The 27,600-nt window shown below is 43.3% G+C and overlaps 1 protein-coding gene across 1 annotated transcript in view; it reads left to right on the top strand.

Moving 5' to 3' along the window:
* The window catches only part of PRMT8 (protein arginine methyltransferase 8), a 114,607-nt gene that overhangs the window by 17,033 nt on the left and 69,974 nt on the right, over positions 1 to 27,600 (top strand). Inside the window, exon 2 of the mRNA XM_003410625.3 lies at positions 26,869 to 27,054. Within this exon, the coding sequence (XP_003410673.1) occupies positions 26,869 to 27,054 (186 nt within the window). The remainder of the gene's footprint in view (positions 1 to 26,868; positions 27,055 to 27,600) is intronic.

Here is a 27,600-nt window from a genome sequence, read left to right as displayed (position 1 = left end):
TGGCAGGCTCACTTTTGCCGTCTCTTCTCAGGCTTCTTGGTGGTAGAGCTGGAGCAGCGGTGAGCAGCAGCAGATCAAAGGAGGGAGGAGTGAGGTCAGAGTATTTACTCCTCTATCTCCTTCCCTGTGAGGTCACTATAGACTGGTTCTTTCCTTCAACTGAAGCTTTCACATTGCCCTCCCCGCAGAGCCCTCACTATCTCTGGGTTCCAGTAACCTCTCTCCTCTTGCTCTCAACACCTAGGAGTAGTCTTGGAGCTCTTCTGCTACCACGTTGGGATACCGCAACTATATCTCCCTGGGCCCTGACTGGCACACTAAGCTACTTTTACAAACAGAAATGATAGATGCCATTCATTGATCACTTACCAGGTGCCCAGAACAGTTCAAAGCTCTTTACATGGATTATCTCATTTAACCCTTACAACAATATGCTGAGTAGATAGTAATCATGTCCCTAGTTTATAGATGAGGAAACTGAGACAAAGAAAGGTTAAGTAAATTTCCCAAGGTCACACAGCTAGTTAAGCAATGGAACCTGGTTTTAAACATAACGTATTGCTATCATGTCAGTTCTGACTTATAATGACCCTATAGGACAGAGTAGAACTGCCCCATATTTCCCAGGCTGTAAATCTTTGTGGAAGCAGACCGCCACATCTCTCTTTTGAGGAGTGGCTGGTGGATTTGAACTGCTCAACTTTTGGTTAGCAGCCGAGTGTTTAACCACTGCACCACCAGGGCTCCTTGGTTTTAAACATAAGCAGTCATATTCCAGACCCCACCTCCCACTGGTTCCCAGTGTGGTCCCAGCACCAGCATCAGCATCACCTGGGAATTTGTTAGAAATGCAAATTCTCGGGCCCCATCTCAGACCTACTGAATCAGGATCTCTGGGGGTGATCAGTCTTGGGAGCTCAGGAGTTCTCTTTATGGTCTTACACAGCACAGGACAACCAGAAGCCCATGTTCTCTTCATGGCCAGTATCTCAGGACTGTGTACCTATTTTCCCTGGCTTTGTCCTTTATTCCTCTCCTCTTCTCAGCTCTGCAGTTGTGAACACCATGGTGATAAATAATGGGAGGACACTGGCCAAACCTGCTCACAGATGGGTTTTATTTGACCACATAGTGGCCAACATTTAAAAATCAAGATTTTTTGATCTCAGAAGATAACAATTTGGGACACTGGCCAGTTCTTAGAGGAGGTGCTCATTCTCCATGATGGCACAGCCCCCACTGCTCTCACTCATGGTGGATGCAATAACCTATACCCACTCACTCCACTTATTCTTTCATCTGTTTGGTCCTTTTAGACATGCTAGTGTTTGATCCTTGGGCCTGATAGTATCAAATCTAGTCCCTTGTCTTTCTGAAGATGGGCATCTAAGACCAGAGCAGGTAAACATTGACTCAAGGACACACAGTGAGTTAGTTGCACAGCGAGGACTAGAAAGAAGAGTTACTGGATCTGAGTGAGATGCTTTTCTCATCACATGGTGCTTTCTTCAAGGCTGAGGGTCTCTGTGTGCCTCTGAGCCTCCCCAGCCTGCCCAATTAGAAACTCTCACCTTCAAGATCTCTTTACAAATCTAGACAACAGAAGCCCATGGACCATCTTTAAAGTGGTTTGGGCCCTCTCTGGAGGTTGGAAATGAGTTCCAGGGTGGGTCAATAATTAGGGCCAAATATTTGAGTCCGCTTGGAAAAATGACAAGGTACTTAAGGGAGAGTCGAGAACTCTATACCCTGGGGTCTGAAAGGGATGACTTTGATCCAGAAATGTGCTGGGCAGGGGTTGTCATCTCTGGCCGCTTAGACCTCCGGAGGACTAAAATGAAGTCTTGATCTTGGAGTAGTGCTACCACCTCATGGGTCTGTGTTAACATATGGGAGGCTATTTTTTCTAGGCTTAGTCCAGGTTCCCCCAATTTCTAACTTTATGACTTTGAACAAGTTACTTGTTTTTTATGGACCTCATTTTTCTTATCTGGAAAATGGGAACAATATATTATTGCTTCAAAAGATTGGTATGAAGAGCAGATAAAAAAAAATCAAAAATGCCCTTAATGTAGGGCCTGGCTCCGCAACTGGTGGCTGTTCTCTTATTGGTCATGGGTGACTGTTGAATAAAAAAACCAGTTGCCATTGAGCCAATTCTGACTCATGATGACCTCATGTGTGTCACAGTAGAGCTGTGCTCCATGTTTTTTTTTTTAATATAATTTTATTTATTTTGTTGTTGTTGAGAATACACACAGCAAAACTCACACCAATTCAGTAGCTTCTACATGTACCATTTAATGACATTGATCACATTCTTTGAGTTGTGCAACGATTTTCATCCTCCTTTTCTGAGTTGTTCCCATCCACCCCCCATTAACATAAACTCACTGCCTCCTGAGGTGCCTATCTAATGTTTTGAGTTGCTGTTATTAATTTGATCCCATATAGATAGTTCTTAAAACAGCATAATTCTCAAGGCAGACCTTTTTTTACTATTTAAGATAAACCATTACTTGGTTTTAAGAAGACTTCAGGGGATATTTTGGTTTAAGGCTTAAAGATTATCTCAGGGCAATGGTTTCAGTGATTCCTTCAGCCTCCATGCCTCCAGGAAGTCTGGAGTCCATTAGAATTTGAAATTCTGTTCTATATTTTCCCCCTTTTGATCAGGATTGTTCTATAGAATCTTTGATCAAAATGTTCAGTAAGAGTAACAGGGCATCATCCAGTTCTCCTGGTCTCATGGCAAAGGAGGTAGTTGTTCATGGAGGCAATTAGCCACATATTCCATATCCTTCTCCTATTACTGACTTTCTTTCCTCTGTTGTTCCAGGTGAATAGAGACCAATTGTTATGCCTTGAATGGCTGCTTGTAAGCTTTTAAGACTCCTGGCACTACACATCAAACTAGGAGGCAGAACAGAAGCACTAAGCATGTTACTAGGCCAATAAACTGGGATGTACCATGAAACCATGACCCTAATTCCCCAAACCAAAAAACCAAATCCCATGAGGTGTTTGGTTGTACATAAGCAGGCTCAGCAGCTACTTGTTTTTCATTTTTTTGTTGTTGTTGTTGTAATTATATGTATCATACAACTTTTGCCAATTCAACTTTTTATATATGTACAACTTATTGACAGCAATTACAATAATTGACTGTGCAACCCTACTCTTAATCAATGTGATATTTCCATTACCGTTAACCCACCTTTTCCTCTACCTCCCACCCCTGGTAACCACTAATAAACTTTTTTCTGTATCTATTTACTTTTTCTTGTCTTTTTATATAAGTGAGGCCATATAGTATTTGTCCTTTTGTGATTGACTTATTTCAGTCAGCATAACATCTTCCAGCTCCACCCATATTGTAGCATGTATCAAGCCTTCATTTCTCCTATGGGCTGGGTAGTATTCCACTGCATGTATGTACCACATTTTGTTTATCCACTCATCTGCCAATGGGTATCCAGGTTGTTTCCACCTTTTGGCTATTGTGAACAGTGCTGTAATGAACACTGGTGTACAAGTCTCTGATTGAGCCTCTACTTTCAAGTCTTTTGGGTATATAGCTAGCAGTAGAATTGCTGAGTCATACGGTAGTTTTATTTTTAGTTTTTTGAGGAACTGCTACACTGTTTTCTACGATGGCTGTACCATTTTGCATTCCCATCAGCAATGGGTAAGAGTCCCAATTTCCCCACATCCTTGCCAAAACTTGTTATTATTATTTTTGGTTTTGTTTTTAAATCTTAACCATCTTAGTGGGAGTGAAATTTTATCTCATTGTGATTTTGATTTGCATCTCCCTGATGGCTAATGACACTGAGCATCTTTTCATGTGTTTGTTGGTCATTTGAATGTCTTCTTTGGTGAAATGGCTTATTCAAGTCCTTTGCCCGTTTTATGATTGGGTTATTTATCTTTTTGTTGTTAAGTTGTCAAAATTTTATATATACATTGGTTATTAAATTTTTGTCAGATATATGGTTTCTACCAGTCAGTAGCTTGTCTTTTCACTTTTTTGGTAAAATCTTTTGATAAACAAAAGTTTTTAATTTTTATGAGGTCCCATTTATTTGCTTTGTCTTTCGCTCTTTGTGCTTTTGTTATTTTATTAGATAATCAAGTGTTGAAAACTAGGCCTGACAATGTTGCCCCCACTTTCTCTTCTAAGAAACCATAGGGTTTTTAATGTCTCATTTTTTCAGAAGAAGCTCACTGGGCCCAGGTGAATTTGGGTGGGCTTGAACCTTTAATCTTTCAGTTAGCTGTTGAGCACATTAACCATCTGTAGCATTCAGGGATTCCAACTGTTGAACAGAATTGCTAAATCTTCACATGTTTTGGATGAATTCAGGAAAACTGACCTGGTTTGCATGTTAAAGTTAGGCCCAAAGAGAGCAACATATGGGCCCCCACTTCTGGGAAGTTACCTGGAAAATGGAAGGGGGAATTGGACTCTGAAGAAATATTCTGAGTGCTCTGCAGTCCTGCCCAGGGCCAACTCTGGGAGTATGGAAGTCACGAGTCCTGTCATTTTCTAACATCAGGGTCTTGGAGAAAACCATCAAACTCTCTGAGCCTCAGTCTTCTGGAGGGCTGTTTGTCCAGCCATCTATTTATCCATTCTTCAACAAACGTTAGCTAGAAATGCTTTATGATAGGCCCTGGGGATACAATCAAGAGTATGAAAGAGTCCTTGTCTTCGAGAAGCATATACTTTATGAGGAAGTTGTACAAGGATACCAGCAATTACAGGGGGATCGTGAAGATTATGGGAGGGGTGACGAGGGAGCACATATAGAAGCAAACTGTTGGGAAAAAGACAAGACTTGAAATTTAAAATAAGACTTCACCATTCACCATTTGCTAAGAACTACATTTGACGAAGAAGAGAGGCAAAGGCATGCACCCCTGAGGGCTGCAATGTTCAATTCCCTCCATTCCTTTCTTCTTAACACATCAAAACTCAGGCTTTCAGGCAGCTAACAGACACATGAGGAAATGCTTACAATCATTAGCCATTAGAAAAACGTAAATCAAAACTACAGTGAAATACCATCTCACCGGACAACACTGGTACTAATCTAAAAACAGAAAATAACAAATGTTGGAGAGGTTGCAGGGAGATTGGAACTCTTATGCACTGCTGGTGGGAATGCAAAATGATAAAACTACTATGGAAAATGATATGGTGTCTTCTTAAAAAGCTAGAAATAGAAATACCATACAATCCAGCAAACCCACTCCTAGGAATATATCCTGGAGAAATAAGAGCTGTCACATGAATAGACATATGCACACCCATGCTCATCACAGCATTATTCACAATAGCAAAAAGATGGAAACAACCTAAGTGCCCATCAACAGATGAATGGATTAACAAACTGTGATACATACATACAATGGAATACCATGCAATGAAAAAGAACAATGATGAATCCTTGAAACATCTCACAACATGGATAAATCTGGAGGGCATTATGCTAAGAGAAGTTAATCACGAAAGGGCAAATATTGTATGAAACCACCAAGAAAAGGTTTACACACAGAAAAAAACTTTGTTGGTTTTTTTTCCAACAAAAAATCTTCAATGGTTATAAGGGAGGGAAGGGCTGAGAAGGAGAAATCACTAACTAGACAGTAGACAAGTATTAACTTTGGTAAAGTGAAAGACAACACACAATATAGGAGAAGTCAGCACAAACCGACCAAGGCAAAGTCATAGAAGCTTCCTAGACACATCCAAACACCTTGAGAGACTGAGTTACTGAGGCTGAGGGCTGGTGACCATGGTCTCTGGGGATATCTAGGTCAATTGGCATAACAGTTCATAAAGAAAATGTTTTACATTCTACTTTGGGAATAGCATCTGGGGTCTTAAAAGTTTGCTAGTGGCCATCTAAGATACATCTATTGGTCCCATCACATTTTGAGCAAAGAAGAATGAAGAAAACCAAAGACACAAGGAAGACAGTAGTCCAAAGCAGTTATGGACCACAAAAACCACAGCCTCCACCAGCCTGAGCCCAGAAAAGCGAGGAGGTGCCTGGCTACCACCACTGACCACTCTGACAGGGATCACAATAGAGGATCCCAGACAGAGCAGGAGAAAAATGTAGAACAAAATTCAAATTCACGCAAAAAAGGTCAGACTTACTGGTCTGACAAAGACTGGAGGGATCCCTTAGGCTATGGCTCCCGGGCACCCTGCTAACTCAGAACTTAAGCCACTCCCAAGGTCCACCTTTCAGCCAAACATCAGACAGGAGTATAAAACAAACAATAACACATGTGAGGAACGTGCTTCTTAGTTCAATCAAGTATACGAGACAAAATGGGCAACACCTGCCCAAAAGCAAGAAGGCTGGAAGGGACAGGAAGACTGGACAAATGGATATGGAGAACCCTGGATGGAAATGGAAAGGAGGAGAGTGCAGACACATTGCAGGGATTGCAACCAATGTCACAAGACAATTTGTATATAAATTTTTTAATGAGAAACTAATTTGCACTGCAAACTTTCACCTGAAACACACACACACACACACAACCTAGAGACTTTTTTTATGTACAGAAAAAAACCTTGTCTGGGAATTTACTTTGAGTCAGCTGGGAAGATGAAATTTCCTGACACTCAGGTGGGGAAGAGATCATGATGTGCGTGGAAGGGGCAGCCTCATGATACTCAGTCCAGTAAGGGATCTTGGGACCTTTTGGTTAGCAACTTCACGAAGCTGAACTTGAAAGGAGTCTGGCAAAACACCAAGGATCTGTCATTATGTTGAGCTTTTTCTATAGGGCAGATTACATGCTGATTGTTATGCGGACTGATTTCTTCATGAGGGTGTTAAACTTGGTGAGGGAAAGGTGATCATAGGAGACTTGCTGTAGGAAATGACATTTGAGCCCCCTGAAAGAATTATTGGAGTTGTCCATGTGTGAGTCTGGACAGGTAGGCTGGCAATAGATGGAGAGGATCTGGCCATTCTAGAAAGAAGGAACAGCAGGTGCAGAGTCCAAGAAGTCAAGAGCATAGCACATTCGGAGGACACAGAAAGGGCTGTGGGACTGGAGCAGTATTTGAGGAGGGAAGAAGCCTGAGAAGAAGCATGGGCTAGGCAGGGGTCAGATCATGGTGGGGGGTGAATTCGAAGACTTGATAATGAATTTGGACTTAATCTGGAAGAAAAATTGGGAGCTATTGAAGATTCTTATGCAACATGATCTGATAATGTGTTTTCAAAAGATCATTCCGGCTCTAGTGTAGGGAATGGATGGGAGGAGGGCAAGATACGAGCAGATCAGTTAGGAGGGTGTTGCAGTAAAGTAGAAGAAAAAACCAGTTGCTGGTGAGTAGATTCCAAATCACAGCCACTCCAGGTGTGTCTGAGTACTACTGTACTCCATAGAGTTTTCAATGGCTGATTTTTTGGAAACAGATCGCCAGGCCTTCCTTCCAATGCTCCTCTGGGTGGACTTGAATTGCCAACCTTTTGGACAGCAGCCAAGTCCATTAACTATTTGCACTGCCCAGGGGGCTGCAAAGTAGGAAAAACCAAAACCAAACCAAACTGGTTGCTGTCGAGTCGATTCCAACTCATAGCGACCCTATAGCGCAGAGTAGAACTGCCCCATAGAGTTTCCGAGGAGCGCCTGGTGGATGTGAACTGCCGGCCTTTTGTTTAGCAGCCGTAGCACTTAACCACTAGGCCACCAGGGTTTCCAAAGTAGGAGAAGGGACCTTAATTACAGTGGGAAAAGTGGAGAGAGCCGAGGGGAAGAGCTCAAGAGGTGAGGAACAAATACTGCATATGACCATGTGAACTGCCAAGCACTATGCAAATATTTTGCAATAAGCCGTATTTTCAAGTGTCCACTGAAAATGTGGTAAGTGAGTACCCTCTCCTGGGGACACATAAGCTTTGATGGAAGCAAGGCTGATTTGAGTTCTCTGCAAGGAAGATTTTCCTGCCTGTAGAAGTGGTTAGATGCCAAAACATAAAGCGGCATCTTAATAGCAAAATAGATCATTATTGCTCTTACCTAGGTTCTGCCTTATTCAGAGGCAGGGGAATGGCTCAAATGAAACCTAGAGCTGGTTTCCATCTTGAAGGTTCTCATTTTCACTGCTTCCTTGAGAATTACTAGGGGGCTCTGCATAATGGGATCTGCCAAGTTGTCAGAAACTCTAGTAGGTCCAGCTTACACTCTGGCCTCATGGACAAGGTGTCTGTCACTAACTCATTCAGCTTCCCTGGGTTTTGGAGGGCTTAGCTTCCTTCTGAGGTAGAGCAGGGCAGAGGGGACCGTTCATTTTAGAGCCAGCACAGAGCAGGGCCAGAATCAAGGCTGGGAAGTTGAGGAAATATCCTTCCCCACCATGTGCCCTAGGGCTGTCTGCTATCTGGTACGGGGCTTCAGCATCGATTCTCAGCTGCTCTGTTCACTGTGCTTTCTAGACCTTTGCTTTGCATAGTTTGTCTTGTAAATTTGTTAATGGGTTAATTTATTCGTTCATGCATTCAGCAAATATTTATTGAACACCCACTCAGTGCCAGGCACAATTCTAAGAGCTGGGAATATACTAGTGAAGACCCAAACACAGTGCCTGAAATTATGGGGAGCACAGACAATAGACAAATATATGAAACATTATCAGGTAGTAATAAGAATTCTGAAAAATAATAAAGCAGGTTAAGTGAATAGAATGTGATGGAGGTGGGGGTGTATTGCAGATAGCATAGTCTGAAAAGGTGACATTTGAATAAAAATTTGAATTAAGCAAAAGAGTGAACTATTCAAATATATGGGGGAACAGCTGGCACAAATTTTTGAATAGGACAGCATGTAATTGTTTTATGTAATCTGATAATTTATGTTTTTTAATTGAGGTATTTAAAACATTTACATCTAATATGACTATTGGTATTGCTGGGTTTAAACCTACCATCTGTGGGTTTATGATTTTCATCAAATCTGGATAATTTTCAGCCATCATTCTAACATTTCTTTAGATAATTTTTTCTGTTTCCTCTTCAATTACATGTATATGAGGTTACTTGAAATTGTTTTACAGCTCACTGATGCTGTGTTCCAATTTTTTAAAAACCTTTTTTCTTTCTGTGTTATATTTTGGATAGTTTTTATAGCCATCTATTAAACTCATTATTCTTCTGCAATATCTTACCTGTTGTTAACCTCATCTAGTATATTTTCTACCCCAGACATTATAGTTTTTATCTCTAGGAGTTCATTTTTAAAATAACTTCCATGTTTCTATTTACCATGTTCAATATTTTCTCTACCTTTTTGGTCATATAAAATATAATTATAAATAATTATTTTAATGTCCTTGTCTACTAATTCTATCATGTGTCATTTCTGGGTTGATTTTATGTGATTGATTTTGCTCCTCCTTATTGCTAATCTTTTCCTGCTTCTTTGCAAGCCTAGTAAGTTTTGATTGGATGCCAGGCATTGTGAACTTTACCTTACTGGGTGCTGGATACTTTTGGATATTTTGTACTCCTGAGCTCCATTCTTACTTGGACAGTTTAATCCTTTCAGGTCTTGCTTTTAAGATTTGTTTGGCGGCGCCAGAGCAGTCTTTAGGGATAATTTTCAATGGTGGAAGGGAAAAATATAAACTGCTCTTCTGAGTACTCGTAAGTTATGAAATTTTCCACTCCAATTGGGTGGATGAAGGAAAAAAAATTTCCGAGCCTGTATAAGCACTAACGATTAGTCCCTCTAGCCTTTCATTAGTTCTTTTCTCAGCCTCAGCTAGTTTCTTCACATGCATGTTTTGATCAGTCTCAGCTGAAGACTTGAGGGGGGACTCTCTCCTGATCACCAAAGCCCCCTCCCTGAATAGCATTCTTCTCTCTGGTGTTCTGCCTTGCAAATTCTAGCTGTCTCCAGAGCCCCACCTTTATTTCTTCCACTGAAAGAGATTGCTGGTTTCTATCTGGGTTTCCCTCCTCGCACTGTGGCCTGGGTATCTTTCCAGGCAATAAGCCAGAGCAATCATAGAGCTCACCTTGTTTATTGCCATCTCTCAGGGATCATACTTTTTTATTGCCTGGTGTTCAATGGAGCCCTGGTGGCGCAGTGGTTAAAAGCGCAGCTGCTAATTGAAAGGTCGGCAGTTCGAATCCACCAGCCACTTCTTGGAAACCCTATGGGGCAGTTCTACTCTGTTCTATAGGGTCGCTATGAGTCAGAATTGACTACATGGCAATGAGCTTGGTTTTGGTTTGGATGTTCAATGCCTTGAAAATTGTTATTTCAGACAGCTTTTTAGTTGATCATCTGAATTGCCTGAAGGTGCTCAAGAAAATCCAGATTTCTGGAATCTGTTATTGGCTAATTGAGGCCACAGTTGGAGTACACCTGAATGTTGCCAGATGGCTTACATTATTCCCTCACTAGCTGAAATGCCAGTATTTTCAGTGAATACTTGTATCAGGATCTCTGATTGAAGGACTCAGTCATTTCTACTAAGAGTCTGGATAGAAATATATTTGGAGTAAATGTGTTGGTCGGAATCAGAGGAAAAGTGTCTAGAGGAGTCCATGGAAATCAGATGAGAATCTAGATTAAGTTAGTGTGTCTATGGCCTTGGCCACCAGTGACTTGCGATTCCTTTCTGACTTGAACATGACATTGTGTCCTATTTCTCCAGCCACCAGCTTCGTGGACAGATGATGGGGCCTGGGCTCTGTGAGGGGTCATCTCTTTGCTGAATTAGTCAGTTGGCCTCTCTGAACCATGGTGTTATTAGTTGTAATGCTGGCCTTGCACTACTTGAGAGTAAACAGATTGTTGAAAAAATGTCTCAAGCGTAACTTAAATCTGTACTTGAAGCCACTTCTGTTCTATATGGATGGATCCGTGAGTGCTTAGTAAATGCATTCTATATTTGCAAGATATTTTCTTCTCCTGCAAATCCCAGGAGATGAGACACTCTCAGTAAAGACATTTGGAGGACTGTTGAACCCTCCAAAGAGTGCTGAGTATTATTAGGATCCCAGTGATTATTCTTCTCAGTTTTCTTTTTCTTCCTGCCACCTCTCTGCTCTCTCAAGAGGAATGAAAGTTCTCTGATTGCATGGTGGGAAGGAGTCTTCTTCACTCCACTTTCATAACATATTTATGAAGGGCAACATCAACACGTCTTTATTGACTACCCAGCTCTGTGCCAAGTATTAAGGGGAAACAAAGACATACAAGATCTTGTTACTAGCCTGAGGGAATCTACATTTTGATTACAGAGGTAACACCACAAATGTCAACCAAACGAGATAGAGCTTTGGACCAGCATATACCATAGGGGTTCTGAACAGGAGCGGGAGAGACCTAGGTGTCAGGGGCTGGAGAAGATGATTGACTTTTAACGATGGCCACATTCCCGAAAACATCAATTCCACAATACTCCGACAGCTCAGAGGAAGAGGCAGAAGAACTGAAGCCTAGAGAGTAGACAATGTGGAGGGTGAGGAGCGAGGGTCAGGCAGTCAGCTAAACAGAACTCTAAGGGCAGCCAAAGCTGTTGTGTCCAGTGCCAATGAAGGACCCAGAGAGTATCCAAAAATAGCACCGTGGCATAGAGTCAGATTGTGAGAGCTGAAAGCCTCTGACTCCTGTAACACACTTTAGAATATTCTCTGAATATTTACATACACAGAACCTTTCAGTCATCACAATAGACAGTAGGTAGGACAGATAATTATCGCCATTTGAAAGAAGAGGAAACTGAGAGTAGGAGAGGTTCAGTGACTCTTGTGGTGGTGTAAAATGGTGAATATGCTCATCTGCTAACTGAAAGGTTAGAGGTTGTAGTTCACCTAGAGGCACCCTGAAAGAAAGGTCTGGTGACCTGCTTCTGAAAAATCAGCCATTGAAAACCCTGTGGAGCACAGTTCTACCATGACACACATGGGTCGCCATAAGCTGGAATCCACTCAGCAGCAACTGATTAAACTGATTTATAGCGACATGAACCAGGGAAGAGAGAACCAAGATCAGAACTCATAGGTGTTCTATCTGAATGGCTATGAAGTGGGGACGGAAGGATTCCTCCACCTGGCACTCCTTACCTCCACTTAGAGACCCACACTTGGGATAAAGAGAGCCATGAACGCAGCTCAGGTTATTTGATCCAAACTTTGGACCAAGGCTTAGTCTAACTCAGGGCAAGGTGAGGATGTGAGAAGAGACTGGCTGTGTCTTTCTGCACACCTGCTCATAAAGGAGAGTAGAGAAGAAAGCCAAGTGTTTACTAACTTCTTTAATCAAAGGAAAGAAGCTTCTGTTGCCTTGGGGAGGGAAGAAGGAGGAAGGGGAGGGGAACATGTGGGGGAAGTCTGCTTTTTAGGCCCATTAAGGAGGAAGAGCCAGGAGCCAAGCATCCAATTAACCTGACATCTCTTGCAGCCAAAATATCTGAGGTTTATAAGAAGGGAATTTAATACACGGAGGCTTGGGAGAAAAGTGACTAATAGCTGGAAAACAGCCCCAGTTTATTTAAAAAATAGGTCAGAACCAACAAATCCAATAGATTCCTTCCCAGCAGTTACTGATCCAGGAGACAGAGGGAGTGCCATGTGGGGGCAACGCCATTTTGATTTTGAAGCCGGCCGATTGCTCTTGTGGCACAAAGAGACAGCCAGGGGCTGACGGGAAGCACCTGGACTCCTTGCACAGCTGCTGAGGGCTGCCCTGGAGTTGAGCCACGTAATGACCCTGATAGAAACAGCAAGTTAGGGACTGCCAAGGTCACAGAGCCTGAAGGTGGCAGAGCCCACGCCCAATCCCAACTCTTTTGAGCTTTAGAGCTTAAGCTCTTTCTTTCTTTCCTTCTTTTCATTCATTCATTCATTCTTTCTCTCTCTTTCCTTCCTTGCCTCCCTCCCTCCTTCCTTCCTTCTTTCTTTCTCCCTCTCTTTCATTGTGGTAAATAGGTAGGTATGTATATGTGTGTGTGTGTGTATATGTAAAACATTTGCCATTTCAACATTTTTACATATACAATTCAGTGATACGAATTACATTCATCATATTGTACAACCATCACCACTATCCACTTCCAATTTCCACTTCCATCATCTTTAAAAGGAACTCAGTGGCCCCTAAACAATAACGCCCCCTTTCCCCTCCCTCTCCCTCTTAGTAACCACTAATAAACTCTGGACTCTATACATCTGCCAGCTCTAGATATTTCATATAAATGGGGTCATACAACATTTGTCCTTTTGTGTCTGACTTATTTCATTCAGCATGATGTTTTCAAGCTTCATGTCATAGCATGTATCAGGACTTCATTTGTCTTTATGGCTGAGTAGAGCTTAGGTGCTTTCTGTCACATTTGGCTACCTCTCTTCAAGCTACCTTTGGTCCAACTGTGATATTGTCTGGGAATCTCAGGAGGACCAAGGCAGACCCAGGCTGGTATCCAGTGGCTTTGTCAGGAGCCTAGGGGATTAGGGAGGAATGGAGAAAGCAGGTAGTTGTCCTCGGCACTGTCTGGACCAGGGACTCGCAGGCATCACCTGGGGAGCCTATTAAACCTGCAGATTGCCAGGCCTTACCCCTACAGACTCTGATTCCGTTGATCTGGGGTGGGGCCTGGGACCCTGCATTTTTGAAACCACCCCAAGGTAGTTGACAGAAATTGTAATACAGAAACACTGTTCTAAATCAGAGTTTTCCAGATTGTTTTCTTCAGGACATTTATTTCCAGAAATGTTCACAGATCTCTCAGGACAAAAGCGTGCCACAGTTATAAATTTGGTAGCACCAGACACCATGGTTTCCTCTTGGAGATACACAGTTCATTTTAGCAAATTAAAGTCTTAAAAGTCTTGCAGTTATGAAATCTCTTTAATTTAGTTCCCCATGCTTACCTGCCCACGGAGCGCTTCTAAGAGTACCTATTCTGTGAAATGTTGTTGTGTGCCGTCAAGTCGATTCTGACTCATAGTGACCCTGTATGACAGGGTAGAACTGCCCCATAGGGTTTCCAAGGCTGTAATCTTTATTGGGGCAAATCACCACGTCTTTTCTTCCCTGGAACTGCTGGCGTGTTCAAACTGCTGATTTCGGTTAGCAGCCAAGTGGTTAACCATTATAAACCAAAAAAACCAAGCCCAGTGCCGTCGAGTCGATTCCAACTCATAGCGACCCTATAGCCATTATACTCTGGGGTAAATACAACTCTAGACCAGTGGTTTTCAAATTCTGTGATGCATCAGAATCACTTGGAGGGCTCCTTAAAACACAGATTGCTGGGTCACACCTCGGAGTTTCTGAGTCAGTGGCCCTGGGGAAGCCTCAAGAATTTGCATTTCTAACAAGTTCCCAGAAAATGCTGATGCTGGTGGTCCAGGGACCATGCTTTGAGAACTACTGCCTCAGATCCTTTTGCAAGCCCTGGCTCAGGCAAAGGTCCTGTCAGGCTTCTGGTGGCACCCTCTGTGCAGTGCACCAAGAAGAGCTGTTTGGGGGTGGATGGGGGTGGAATAGTGAGAGAACGAGATTCCAGAAAATGCAGGCATGCAAGAGGCTTGAAACTAAGGTAACAAAGAAGTACATGAGGATGGTCCTTCATGGACTTTTTCTAATGCTAGAGCTATAGTCAGAGACCCCGTAAAACAGGACAGTCGAAGTAGGCGATGGGAGCTGATATTGAGTGACATATGTAAGTGGCTGGCCTTGCCCTTACTCTTAGGGCGAGGAAAAGGGAATCCAGAGAGTGTTTGTGTCTTTAAGAAGCCAACTCTAGTAAGGGTTCTGAGGGTGACTACTGGGGAATGAACCAGAGCACGCAGGGCAGTCCTGGAGGACTATGCACAAGAAGACAGCACCATTGTAGAACCAGCAGTATCTAGACCCTTCTCCCCACTCCCCAGACTTCTGGGGCTTCTGACACCTTGGTAAGGAACAGTGGGCTAGGGCTGTCTGGTCTAGCTCAGTAATTCCTTCTGGGGGGGAGGCTGACTTCAAGATCACTTTGCTCGGACCCATCTTTCAGCCCAGAAGATGGGAAACATGGGTGCAGGAGAGTGAATATAAGGGTGAAGCCAAGGCCCACTTTGGCCAAAGGAAGGGATATGGTGTGATCTTAGGAGAGAGAAGAGGTCCCAATACCCAACCAAGCTGCCTGACCTTTCTGTAATAGAATGTTCTGCTTTTGTTTAAGGCCCTGGTACCTAACTAAAGGCAGACAGAAGGATCTGGAAAGAGCTTACTCTGCATGTGGTTGTCAGCCACATGGACCACAGTGTAAGGCACAGTCTTATGAGTAAACATAGGGATGAAGAAAGAGTTCAACGAGAGTCTGAGGGTGACATTGGGGTGGGAGTAGGTGGGAAGATGGGAGTGGTGAAGGCAGCTGGGAAAAAAAGATATGAGGCCTGGGCTGGAAGTCCCCCTCCTCCCACCTCCTCCTTTTACCTCATCCTCTGCCTCCCTCAGTCCTGCCCCCTCTCTGCAGGCCTCCCTCCACAGGACCTCCAGGCAGGGCAGGCTGCTGCTGAGGACAGACAGCTCAGGTTAGGAAAAGCTCTTTTGACATTTGGAGAGCAGAGCAGGATTTGGCTTCTTTAGTGGATCCTCTTGTTCTCAGGAGAATCATTTTTATAGCTTGGGCTGGTGCCAACAAGAGCCATTTATAGCCCAATGGGCTTAGGTTGGCTTCAGCTACTTGGTGCAACAGCACTGGCTTCTCTCTGCCCTAGGCCACCTACCCCACCTCATACCTACCCTGTTCCCTGTATATCTCTATCATCTCCACCCTCCTTCCTTAAAGCCTCTCTCTCCTCTCCCCTACCACCCTTTCTCTATTTTCTTGAAGGTTTCAGTTCTGGTTCCACCTCTGACTTGCCCATGTAACCCTAGGCAAATCTCTTTCCTCATATGGGCTTCGGTTTCTCCATCTGCAAACCAGAGCCTACTGTCTGCTCCCTTTTAAACTAAGTCACCTTGGAGAAGTGCCAGCCTGGGCCTACCTCTGTTGAGGCAGTTTCAGAGGAAAGTTATTGGCAGCTGATCCTTTTTTCTCCTCCAAGACTGGTTTTCCTGCCTGAGCTAGTTTTGCCCTCCATTTCCAAGGGCAGGACCTGGCCCTTAGCAGTAGCTAGTTAAGCTTGGTTGGGCTGAACAGAGCTAACCATAGCCTTGTTGTTAAGAGCACAGCCTTCAGAGTCAAACAGGTATAGGTTTGCATTCTGGCTCTGTTACTTCTAGCTCTGGGCTCTGGAAAATGACAGCTGTTTTTGAGCTTCAGCATCTTCATCAGTAAATTTTGGTGCCTCATTGAGTTATTATGAGGATTTCATAAGGTGATGTTTGTAAGGTGTTTAGTGCAGTACCTGGCACACAGTGATCCTCCAATCAATGATGGGTATCATCGCCATCTAGACTCACTGTCACGGGGTAAAAACTCTCTTCCTAAGTCCCCACCTGTCCTGATCACTGAGTGCTGCTATAACAGAAATACCACAAGTGGATGGCATTAACAAAGAGAAATTTAATTCTCTTACAATCTAGTAGGCTACAAGTCCAAATTCAGGGTGTCAACTATAGGAGAAGGCTTTCTCTCTTTGTTGGCACTGGAGGAAGGTCCTTGTCATCAATTTTCCCCTTGTTGAGGAGCTTCTCAGTGGAGGGACCCCAGGTCCAAAGGATGCTCTTGTTTCTTGGTGGTATGAGGTCCGCCTATCTCTCTGCTCAGTTCTGTCTTTTATATCTCAAAAGAGATTGACTTAAATTGTAGATTAATCTTGTAGATTGAGTTTACATAACTGCCACTAATCCCATCCCATCAACATCATAGAGGTAAGATTTACAACACAGGGAAATCACATCAGATGACAAAATGTTGGACAATCATGCAATACTGGGAATCACAACCTAGCCAAGTGTTTTGGGGGGACACAATTCAATCCACAACACCACCCCATGCCTGTGGAACTCCTACCCATCTGTCCTAGACCAGTTTAAGTGCCACCTCCTGCAAGAAGCTGTCTTCCTCTCTGTCCATACCCTTTATCTTATCTTAGCATTTAGTGGGGCCCTGGTCTGTTCACCCCAGTGGGATGGAGTAGGCTAGGAAGGTTGCCAATTATTTACTGGGGAGGCAAGCTGTGCTGATGGTTCCCTGGAAAAGGCCAGGCCTGGAGGCAGATTGGAAACCCTGGTGGCGTAGTGGTTAAGTGCTATAGCTGCTAACTAAAAGGTCGGCAGTTTGAATCCACCAGGTGCTCCTTGGAAACTCTATGGGGTAGTTCTACTCTGTCCTATAGGGTTGCTATGAGTTGGAATTGACTCGACAGCAATGGGTTTGGTTTTGGGTTCGGGAGGCAGATTACAGTGTCTGTAGGGTCTCAATGAACAGTTGGCATTAAGAGTAAAAGACAATCTTTAAGCCTTAAACCAAAAATATCACCTGAAATCTTCTTAAAACCAAACAATAGTTTAGCTTAACTTGTAAAGAATGTCTGCCTTGGGCATCGTGTTCTTTTAAGATATACCTATTTGGGATCAAATTGACAAGTGTAACTCAAAAGATTAGATAGGAAGCTTAGGGGGCAGTGAGTTTATGTTAATGGGGGAGGAACAATTCAGAAAAGGGGGATGAGAATGGTTGAACAACTTGAAGAATATAATCAGTGTCACTGATTGTACATGTAGAAATTGTGGAATTGGTATATGTTCTGCTGTATATATTCTCAACAACAACAAAACAAATGAAATTAAAAAAAGAAGAAGAGAGAGAGGGAGAAAAGAAGACAGAGACACAAATCCTAACTGGAAGGTGCTTCTCAGAAGACCAGGAAAGCAGAAAACATTGGGAGACCTCAGTGAATAGCAGCAGCCTGAGCTGGGGCCCTGGGGAGGTGTGGCAAGAGCAGGGCAAGGCCCCATCAGTACATCGAGGCACCAGGCCTACCAGGACAAAGCTGGAGGCACTGTGTCAGAAATAGTTGTCAGAATCAGGACCCCAAGGCAGAGCAGGCGAGGCTGGAGCTCCTGGGTGACTGGCCACAAGTCCCACACTGTAGGGCTGGAGGGTCTAGTAATGGCCAGTGGGAAGGCACTTGGGCACAGGGAACAGCTGGAGCTGTGGGCCCACAGCTGTGGGGAGACCAAGGTGCTGAGATTGAAAGTCCATCTGCTTCCCACCCCCAGTGTCATTCCCAATCCTTTTGCTGACTTCTCAGCCAAGGTATGCCGATTATTTAATGTTTGAAGTCCCCCTTCACCCAGAGCCTCTGAGTGCCCAGTGTGGCCTATGGAGGAGTAGGGGCTTCTGACTTTGTACATGAGACTACCACGTGTCCCAGGACCTGTCGCCTTATGTTCCTGAGTCTTTCCACAGCCATGGATGCACACAGATGAACCAGAGGCCAGGTTTTCAGAACCAGTCTCAAGGCGTTTTTCAGCACTAGCTTGCAGAGACACATCTTTGTGCACAGCTTTCTCCTGGATAGATGAGGTCCTGAGGGCCCCGTCCAGGCTGAACTGAGATTGACTTTGCTTTGGAGGCCATGTTTGGACTGAGTACAATGTTAGAGCCACTCCTGCTCAGAGGAGGGGCAGGCACAGAGCTGGAGGAGTGAGGACATATTCTCCCCACTTCATTGTTTGTCTTCCTGTCCCCAAGCCTCTGTCCCTGTGTCCCCTCATGCCTCCAAAGTATGGTCCTCAGAGGAGGATGCCTCCAGCCTCTCTCCCTGGCCCACTCCTCACTCCCCGGTACATCCCCGCACCTGGGGTCTCTCCATGTGAACCCCTTCCGCCTCCCGTCTGTGCAGATGTTTCCCAATTCTAGAGCACCAGCCTCAGCTTCTCTCCAGAAGTATGGGCTTACATTCCCTTTTTCTTTTTTCAATATCACTATTTTTAACTATTTACAAATGTAGTACATGTTAATGGCATATATTTTAAAAAATATAGACAAGCAAAAGAAAGAAAAGAGTAACTGTTCACAGCCCAGCACCCTGTAACAATCCCTGCCAATGCCAGTGCCTTCCCTTGGGTCTCCCCTCTTCACATATACAAGCATGAACATGCTTCCATTTTTAAAAATGGAATTGCACCATCTATTCTTCTCTTAATAGTCCTCCTCAGCTAACAGTTTATCACGATCGTATTTCTGTGTTATATACACGCTTACATAACATTAATAATGGCTGTATACCATTCTATTCCGTGGATGCACTGTAGTTTATTTCGCCTATTCCATTTGGCGGAGCATCTAAGCGGACTATGATTTTTTGCCATTATACACAGCACTGTCATGCAACTCTACATATTTATGATTATCCATATTCTTTCCTTAGGATAAATTCCAAAAAAATGGAAGTACAGGATTAAAGGATATTAATATCCTTAATGCATTTTTACCAAACTGCTTTCCAAAAGTCTGTATTTATATTCCCACTAGGAGTGTATGAGGAGTCTCTAGGTGGTGCGAATGGTTAATTAAGTCTTCGGCTACTAACCAAAAGGTTAGAGATTCGAATCTGTCTGGAGGTACCTGGGAAGAAAGGGCTGGCCCTCTAAAGGCCATCTGCTTCTGAAAAATCAGACAATGAAAACCCTATAGAGCACAATTCTGCTCTGAAATGCGTGGGCTTGCCATGAGTTGGAATTGACTTGACGACAGCCTGTTTTCGTTTTTGAGAAGTATGCGAAAGTACCTATTTTTCTGCAGCCCTTACTCATGCACAATTTTAATAGTTTTTTGGTGGGAGAATGGTTGACTTGATGTTTATAAATAATAAGTTTTTGTTTTCATTTGAATTTATTTGATTTCTGGTGAGGTTAAACATTCTTGCTGCACATTAATTTGCCATTTTGACTTATCCTCATGAATTGACTATGAGATCCTTTGCCCAGTGTTAAATTGGGGTGTTCATCTTTTTCTTATTGATTTGTAAGAGCTCTCTGTATTAAGGACATTAACCTTTGTCTACCATATATGTGAGAAATGTATTTCTCAGTTTATCATTTGCCTTTCAATTGTGTTTGCCTTTGTTATTGACTGGGGCTGCATATTGTCTGCTTGCCAGACAGTTTTTCTTGTATGACTCAATGACATTTGAAACTCAACACATCAAAATTGAAATTCATTATTTTCCTCCACTCAACCTGCTCTTCCTGCTGACTTGCTTATTTCTGTTAATGTCACCACCATTTTTCTAGTCACCCAAGCTTGAAATGTTGAAGTCATCTTTGATTCCAAATTCTCTATTTTCCCCTTTGTTTCATTAGTTGCCAACTCCGATAGCTTCTATTTCATCCATTTCTCTGGAAGGCCACCCCTCAAACATAACAGTAGTTCAGGTTCTCATTATTTCTTGACTGGACTTTGAAAATAGCCTCATAAATTCGTAACATGTTTCCCCAATGCCAGTCCCTCCATCCTTTCTCTTCCTTGCCCCCTCCTGTCCACTATAACCACATTAATTTTCCTAGAGCTCAAACATAGAACTCTCAGGTTACAAACCTGCAATAGTTCCCATTGTCATTTGTATTTAATTTCAACCTCTTGTTGTCAGGCACTATCAAGTCAGTTCCATCTCATAGTGACCTTACGGACAGCATAACGAAACACTGTCTATCCTCACAATTCTTGCTACGTTTGAGTTCATGCTTGCAGCCACTATGTCAGTCCATCTTGTTGAGGGTCTTCCTCTTTTTCCTTGACCCTCTACTTTACCAAGCAGGATGTCCTTCTTCAGGGATCGGTCTCTTCTGATAACATATCCAAAGTATGTGAGACAAAGTCTCGCCATCCTCACTTCTAAGGAGCATTCTGGTTGTACTTCTTCCAAGCCAGATATGTTCATTCTTCTGGCGGTCCATGATATAGTCAACATTCTTTGCCGACACCATAATTCAAAGGCATCAATTCCTCTTCAGTCTTCCTTATTCATTGTCCAGCTTTTGCATGCATATGAGGCAATTGAAAATACTTTGGCTTGGATCAGGCACACCTTAGTCCTCAAAGTGATATCTTTGCTTTTTAACACTTTAAAGAGGTCTTTTGTTAAAAAAAAAAAAAAAAAATTTTTTTTTTTTTTTTTTTTTTTTTGTAGCAGAATTGCCTGATCCAATACGTCATTTGATTTCTTGACTGCTACTTCCACAGGTGTTGATTGTGGATCCAAGTAAAATGAAATCTTCGACAACTTCAGTCTTTTCTCAGTTTATCATGATGTTGTTTATTGGTCCAGTTGTGAGGATTTTTGCTTTCTTTATGTTGAGGTGTAATCCATACTTAAGTCTGTAGTCTTTGATCTTCATCAGTAAGTGTTTCAAGTCCTCTTCACTTTCAGCAAGCAAAGTTGTATCTTCTGCATACCACAGGTTGTTAATGAGTCTTCCTCCAATCCTGATGCTGTGTTCTTCTGCATATAGTCCAGTTTCTTCAGTTATTTGCCCAACATAAGTTCAAATAAGTATAGTGAAAGTATGTAACCCTGACACACCTTTCCTGATTTTAAGCCATGTAGTAGCCCTTTGTTCTGTTTGAATAACTGCCTCTTGGTCTATGTACAGGTTCCTCATGAGCACAACTAAGTGTTCTGGAATTCCCATTTTTCACCATGTTATCCATAATGTGTTGTGATCCACACAGTTGAATGCCTTTGCCTAGTCAATAAAACACAGTTAAACATCTTTCTGGTATTTTCTGCTTTCAGCCAAGATCCATCTGACATCGGGAATGTTATCGCTTGTTCCCGTCCTCTTCTGAATCCAGCTTGAATTTCTGGCACCTCTGTGTCGATGTATTGCTGCAACCGTTTTTGGATTATCTTCAGTAAAATTTTAATTGCGAGTGATATTAATGACATTGTTTGATAATTTCTGCATTCTGTTGGATCATTTTTCTTTGGAATGGGCACAAATATGGATCTCTTCCAGGTAGCTATCTTCCAAACTTCTTGTCATAGATGAATGAGCACCTCCAGCTCTGCATCTGTTTCTTGAAACACTCGGTTGGTGTTCCATCAATTCCTGGAGCCTTGTTTTTCACCAATGCTTTCAGTGCTGCTTGGACTTCTTCCTTCAGTACCATCAGTTATCGATCATATGCTACCTCCTGAAATAGTTGAACGTTGACCAGTTCTTTTTGGTATGGTGACTCCATGTATTCCTTCCATCTTCTTTTGATACTTTCTCTGTCTTTTAATATTTTGCCCATAGAATTCTTCAGTAGAGGAACTTGAGGCTCGAATTTTTTTTTTTTTTTTTTTTTTCCAGTTCTTTAAGTTTGGGAAATGCTAAGCATGTTCTTCCTTTTTGGTGTTCTAACTCCAAGTCTTTGCACGTTTCGTTACAATACTTTACTTTGTCTTCTGGAGCCACCCTTTGAAATTTTCTGCTCAGCTCTTTTAAGTCATCATTTCTTCCTTTTGCTTTAGCTGTTCTATGTTCAGGAACAAGTTTCAGAGTCTCTTCTGTCTTTTTAATGACCTCTTACTTTCTTCATGTATGATGTCTTTGATGTTATCCCACAACTCATGCGGTCTTTGGTCATTATTGTTCAATGCATTGAATCTTTTCTTGAAATGGTTTCTAAATTCAGGTGGGATATACTCAAGGTCGTACTTTGACTCTCGTAGACTTGTACTAATTTTTCAGCTTCAACTTGATCTTGCATATGAACAACTAATGGTCTATTCCACAGTCTGCCCATGGCCTTGTTCTGACTGATGATATTGAGCTTGTCCGTCAACTCTTTCTACAGATTTAGCTTATTTGATTCCTGCGTATTCCATCTGGTGAGGTCCATGTGTATAGTCACCATTTATGTTGTTGAAAAAAAGGGATTTGAAATGAATAAGTCATTGGTCTTACAAAATTCTAACATGTGATCTCCAGTGTCATTTCTACCACCAAGACCATACTTTCCAACTACTGATTTTTCTTCTTTGTTTCCAATTTTTGCATTCTAATCATCAGTAATTTTTGATGTATCCTGATTTCATATTTGATCAATTTCAGACTGCAGAAGTTGATAAAAGTCTTCAATTTCTTCATCTTTGGCATTAGTGGTTGGTGGGTAAATTTGAATTATAGTTGTATTAATTGGTCTTCCTTGAAGGCGTATGGATATTATCCTATCACTGACAGCGTTGTACTTCAGGGTAGATCTTGAAATGCTCTTTTGGATGATGAACGTGATGCCATTCCTCTTCATCTGGTCATTCCCACCATAGTAGACCATATGATTGTCTGATTCACAATGGCCAATACCAATCCATTTCAGCTCACTAATTACCTAGGATATTGATCTTCAAACATTCCATTTCATTTTTGAAAACTTCCAATTCTCCTAGATTCATACTTCATAATCCCACATTCCGATTATTAATGGATATTTGTAGCTGTTTCTTCTCATTTTGAGTTGTGGCACATCAGCAAATGAAGGTCCCAAAAGCTTTACTCTACCCACACCATTAAGGTTGACTCTACTCAGAGGAGGCAGCCCTTCCCCAGTAGTATTTTGAGTGCTTCCAACCTGAGGGGCTCATCTTCTAGCACTATATCAATGTTCCACTGCTATTCATAAGGTTTTCACTGGCCAATTTTTTAGAAGTAGATTGCCAGGTCCTTCATCCTAGTCTGTCATAATCTGAAAGTTTTCCTGAAACCTGTCCACATGGGTGACGCTGTTGGTATTTAAAATACAGGTGGCATAGCTTCCAGCATCACAGCAACATGCAAGCCATGACAGTACAACAAACTGACAGACGAGTGGTGGTATAACCTCTTAGCCTGGCCATAATTTCTGTTCAACTATACCTCTCATTATCTCAGCCAAGATGTTCCACAAGCTCACTGCTTTCCTGTTCCTTTAAGCTTCAAACTGTCCCCTCCTCCTGGAATTCCTTCTCAGCATCTCCACCAACTAAAGTCCATTCCAAAAAGCTCCCCACTTCACCCCCGACTCCCAGTTATCCCAGGGTTTCCTGACTCCTAATTGAAGTGGATTCTCCTGCCCTTGCACTTACTTCTCTTCCAGAGCAAGCCTCACGCCATTATATAGTAGACCTCTTAAGGGTCTTTTTCTTCTCTAGGAAGCAAAGTTCTTGAGGGCAGCGTTCCTACACATCTTTGTTTTTTCCATAGGACCCACATGACGCCTTGCTATAGTTGCTATGCAAAAAGTATTTGTCGAATTAAGAATAATACTCCAAGCAACCGAATGCCCAGGGATCATGGCCACTACTACTTTCCACCCGACTCCCAGTCTCTTGGAAGAGGACACACTCATAAGCCAATAAGCTAAAACCTGTTACCATTGAGTCATTTCTGGCTCATGATGACCTGTGTGTCAGAGTAGAATTGTGTTCCATAGGGTTTTTCGTGGCTGATTTTTCAGAAGTAGATAGCTAGGCCTTACTTCAGAGGTGCCTCTGGGTGGACTTGAACCTCCAACCTTTTGGGTGGCAAATGAGCCCATTAACCATTTGTACCACCAGTCCCCTCTTCAGGAGGCTTAGCTGGACTGAGAGCCCAACTGGACCAAGGATTGGGTTACGGTCACCTCCTTATTCCCATCACATGTGGTTATTGAAGCCAATGGGCCACCAAATCCATTGAAGTCTTCATGCTCTTTTCCTTGTGACTGCAGTGCCTGACACATGGTTGACACTTCGTCAGTTGGCTATTGGGGAAAGACTCTCAGGGAGCCTTATGGAAAAGGAGAACTTGGAATCAGAGTTGAATGGCAACTAAAGGGTGCTGGTGGCTCCTGCCACCTTGACCATGCATGATGCCTGGACCAGCTTAATATATTTAAATAGAGTCAATATTGGGGTCAGCTTCATCCACGGAATATTCTTCAGCTTTAGAGGTGACTCTGCAGCCCGCACAGGACTGTGCAATTGACAGTCTATTTTTAGCCTTCTGGAGACCGTGACCAACATCCCAAGCCAAGGGTGGTCACACCTGCTGCATTCTAATGAGGCAGCCCTGCCAGCCAGCCTGTGCCAGCCAGCCTGGGATCTCACCGACCTGAAATCTGATGTTGCTAAACTGGGAAGTCTGCTTATTTCCCAGAGGCAGTAGCCTAGATATGCCAGGAAAATGGGACTATCACACTCCCCCCAGATTTCTCCCCTCTAGCCCAGGCCCCAGGATAGTCTCAGGGTGGGGGGTGGGGTGGGGGGAATGCTGTGCTCACAGGTTGATGGAGGAGATGGAATCACTTGATTTTCTTGATCTTGCTCTGTCTTAGGAGCCCCCAGTTTCCCTTGCTGTAAAGGAGATAGTAAGTCTGAGCTGATCCAGCTCACAGATGAGAACATTGAGGTATAGAATAGGGACACAACTCATGTAACCTGAATAATAATAATAAGACGAAAAATAGAGTACTTACTATATGTCATGCAGCGTTCTAAACTCTTTACATATACTAAGTCATCCAAGCTCATGACAACTCTATCAGGTAGGTTTTATTATGGTCTGTATTGTATAGAGGAGGGAAACAAGGTGCAATGATTTCCCAAGGTCATACAGCCAACAAGCGGAAGGGCTGGGTTTCAAGAGAGGCCCCAGCTTTGCACTCTTAATCACTTTGTCATCTGCCTCTCAGTATTTATTTTTTAATTTTACTAGAGCTGAAATAGGGTCCAGGAGCCCTGACTCCCAGCCCCCAGAGGACCTGCTGCTGGATTGCTACTTCTCTCTTGCTCTTCTAAATTCTGCCCATTTTGAGACCTTTTCTGTGCCTTGTATGTCTGGATCTCCTCCACTTCAGGGACAGAAGGCTGAGTTCCTGGCAGAACTATGCTTCTACAATGGGGTTTGAGCTGCTGGTCACAAGTTTCAGTTGTGCCCCTGACTTGCCTCACAATTTAGGGCAAGTGGCTTACCCCCTCTGAGCATCCATCTCTTTCTCCCTTTCTCCCCTTAGCCTGTGGAGGAGGACACTAGTTGGTGATGGGCAGCAGCAGTAGGATATAGAGCTGGACTGGATGTCAGAACTGGCGAGCCCATAAAAAGCAATAACTGACAGTGCTCAGGCAGGAGGTCGGCCACCATGCTGGGCATTCATAGGGCTGAAGTTCAGGGTAAAATGTGAATTAGGAACTGAGGGAATTGGGAGGGCAAGAGAACAGATGTGAGACACCAGAACCAAGGAGACCTGCATTAATTCAGCCGGATGCTGCCTGTTGGGCAGGGAGGAGCCCACAGGTCTGATCTTCCTAAGTATGCAGGTGGGACTCGCAATTTGTTTAACAAACGCTTCCTATACACCAGGCTCTTTTCTAAGCATTTTACAAATATTAACTTGCTAATCCTCAGGATAACTCTAGGAGGTGAGGACCATTTTATTCCCGTTTTAGAGATGGGAAAACTGAGGCACCAAGAGGTTAATAACTTTAACCAAGGTCATATAGCTAGTAAGTGGCAGAGCTGGGATTCAAGCCCAGGCAGTTGGGCTCTGGAATCCACACCCTTAGCCACCATGTATTATGCTATGCTATGTTTTGCCATGCATCTTTCCCTGTACAGAGTGTTTACCATTTACTTCTAAAGGAAGGTATTATTATTCCCATTTTATAGATCTAGAAACTGAGCTTTAGACCTATTCAGTTCACATACCCAGTAGAAGATGAAAATGGGTTAAATGCAGGTCTGCTTGGGTTCTCAGGACCATGCTGCCTCTGCAAATTTCAGCCATCAGTCTGACCCCATGGGCTTGAAAGGGCTTCAGGAATAGCTGCTGTGGCTGATTGGATCTGGGCTCAGGGAGTGGGGGAGGAAAGGAGAGCAAGATCTCAGAGGGCAGGACCTTGTTGCCTCTCTAACCTTGGCCCCCTTCTCTTCCCCTAGGTGAGCAGCCCCCCATCTCAGCCCCCGCAGCCTGTTGTCCCACCCAAGCCTGTGCAATGTGTCCATCATGTGTCTACCCAACCCAGCTGCCCGGGTCGGGGCAAGATGTCCAAGCTGCTGAACCCAGAAGAGATGACTTCGAGAGATTATTATTTCGACTCCTATGCCCACTTTGGGATCCACGAGGTAAAACTTTCTGAGCTGGTGGCTGAATCGGTGGAAGCTTGGCACTGCCGTTCCGTTACATCGTTGTTTTCTGAGGCAGCATAATGCAGCCAACTCTTTATTGTTGTAAAGTGAGTTCTCCCAGTGACCCTGAGACCTCTGGCCCTCCCTCCATCCTGTGGGGCCCTCTTGGAGGGGTCCAGGGCCAGGCCTGGAGCAGGTGAATAGGTGAAAGCATGTGTCTGTGCGTTTCACAGCCAGACAGCAAGGGGTGTTTGTTTTACGTTCTAGCACCTGCGTTTCGTCCTGACTATAAACCCAGATAAGCCAGTGTGGACTCGATCCTTGCACCAGGAGCACAAATGCTTTGCTGAGGCTGAAAGAACCTTCTGGAGGTTATGATGTCCACTGTCTTTAGGCAGGGATGAACTCTTAGGTGCATCTTAGACCAATGAGTGCCTCCAGGGAAAGCAATGCAGCAAGCCTGCTTGGTAACCTGGCCCAGATCTGACATCTTGATTGATTCTCAGGAAATTCTTATGTCTAAATGCTTGTCTTAGACGGTAG

Source organism: Loxodonta africana, chromosome 4 (genome assembly GCF_030014295.1).
Source record: "Loxodonta africana isolate mLoxAfr1 chromosome 4, mLoxAfr1.hap2, whole genome shotgun sequence".
NCBI lineage: Eukaryota > Metazoa > Chordata > Mammalia > Proboscidea > Elephantidae > Loxodonta > Loxodonta africana.
The sequence above is the reverse complement of the archived record's forward strand: the minus strand, read 5'-3'. Positions and strand labels throughout refer to the sequence as shown.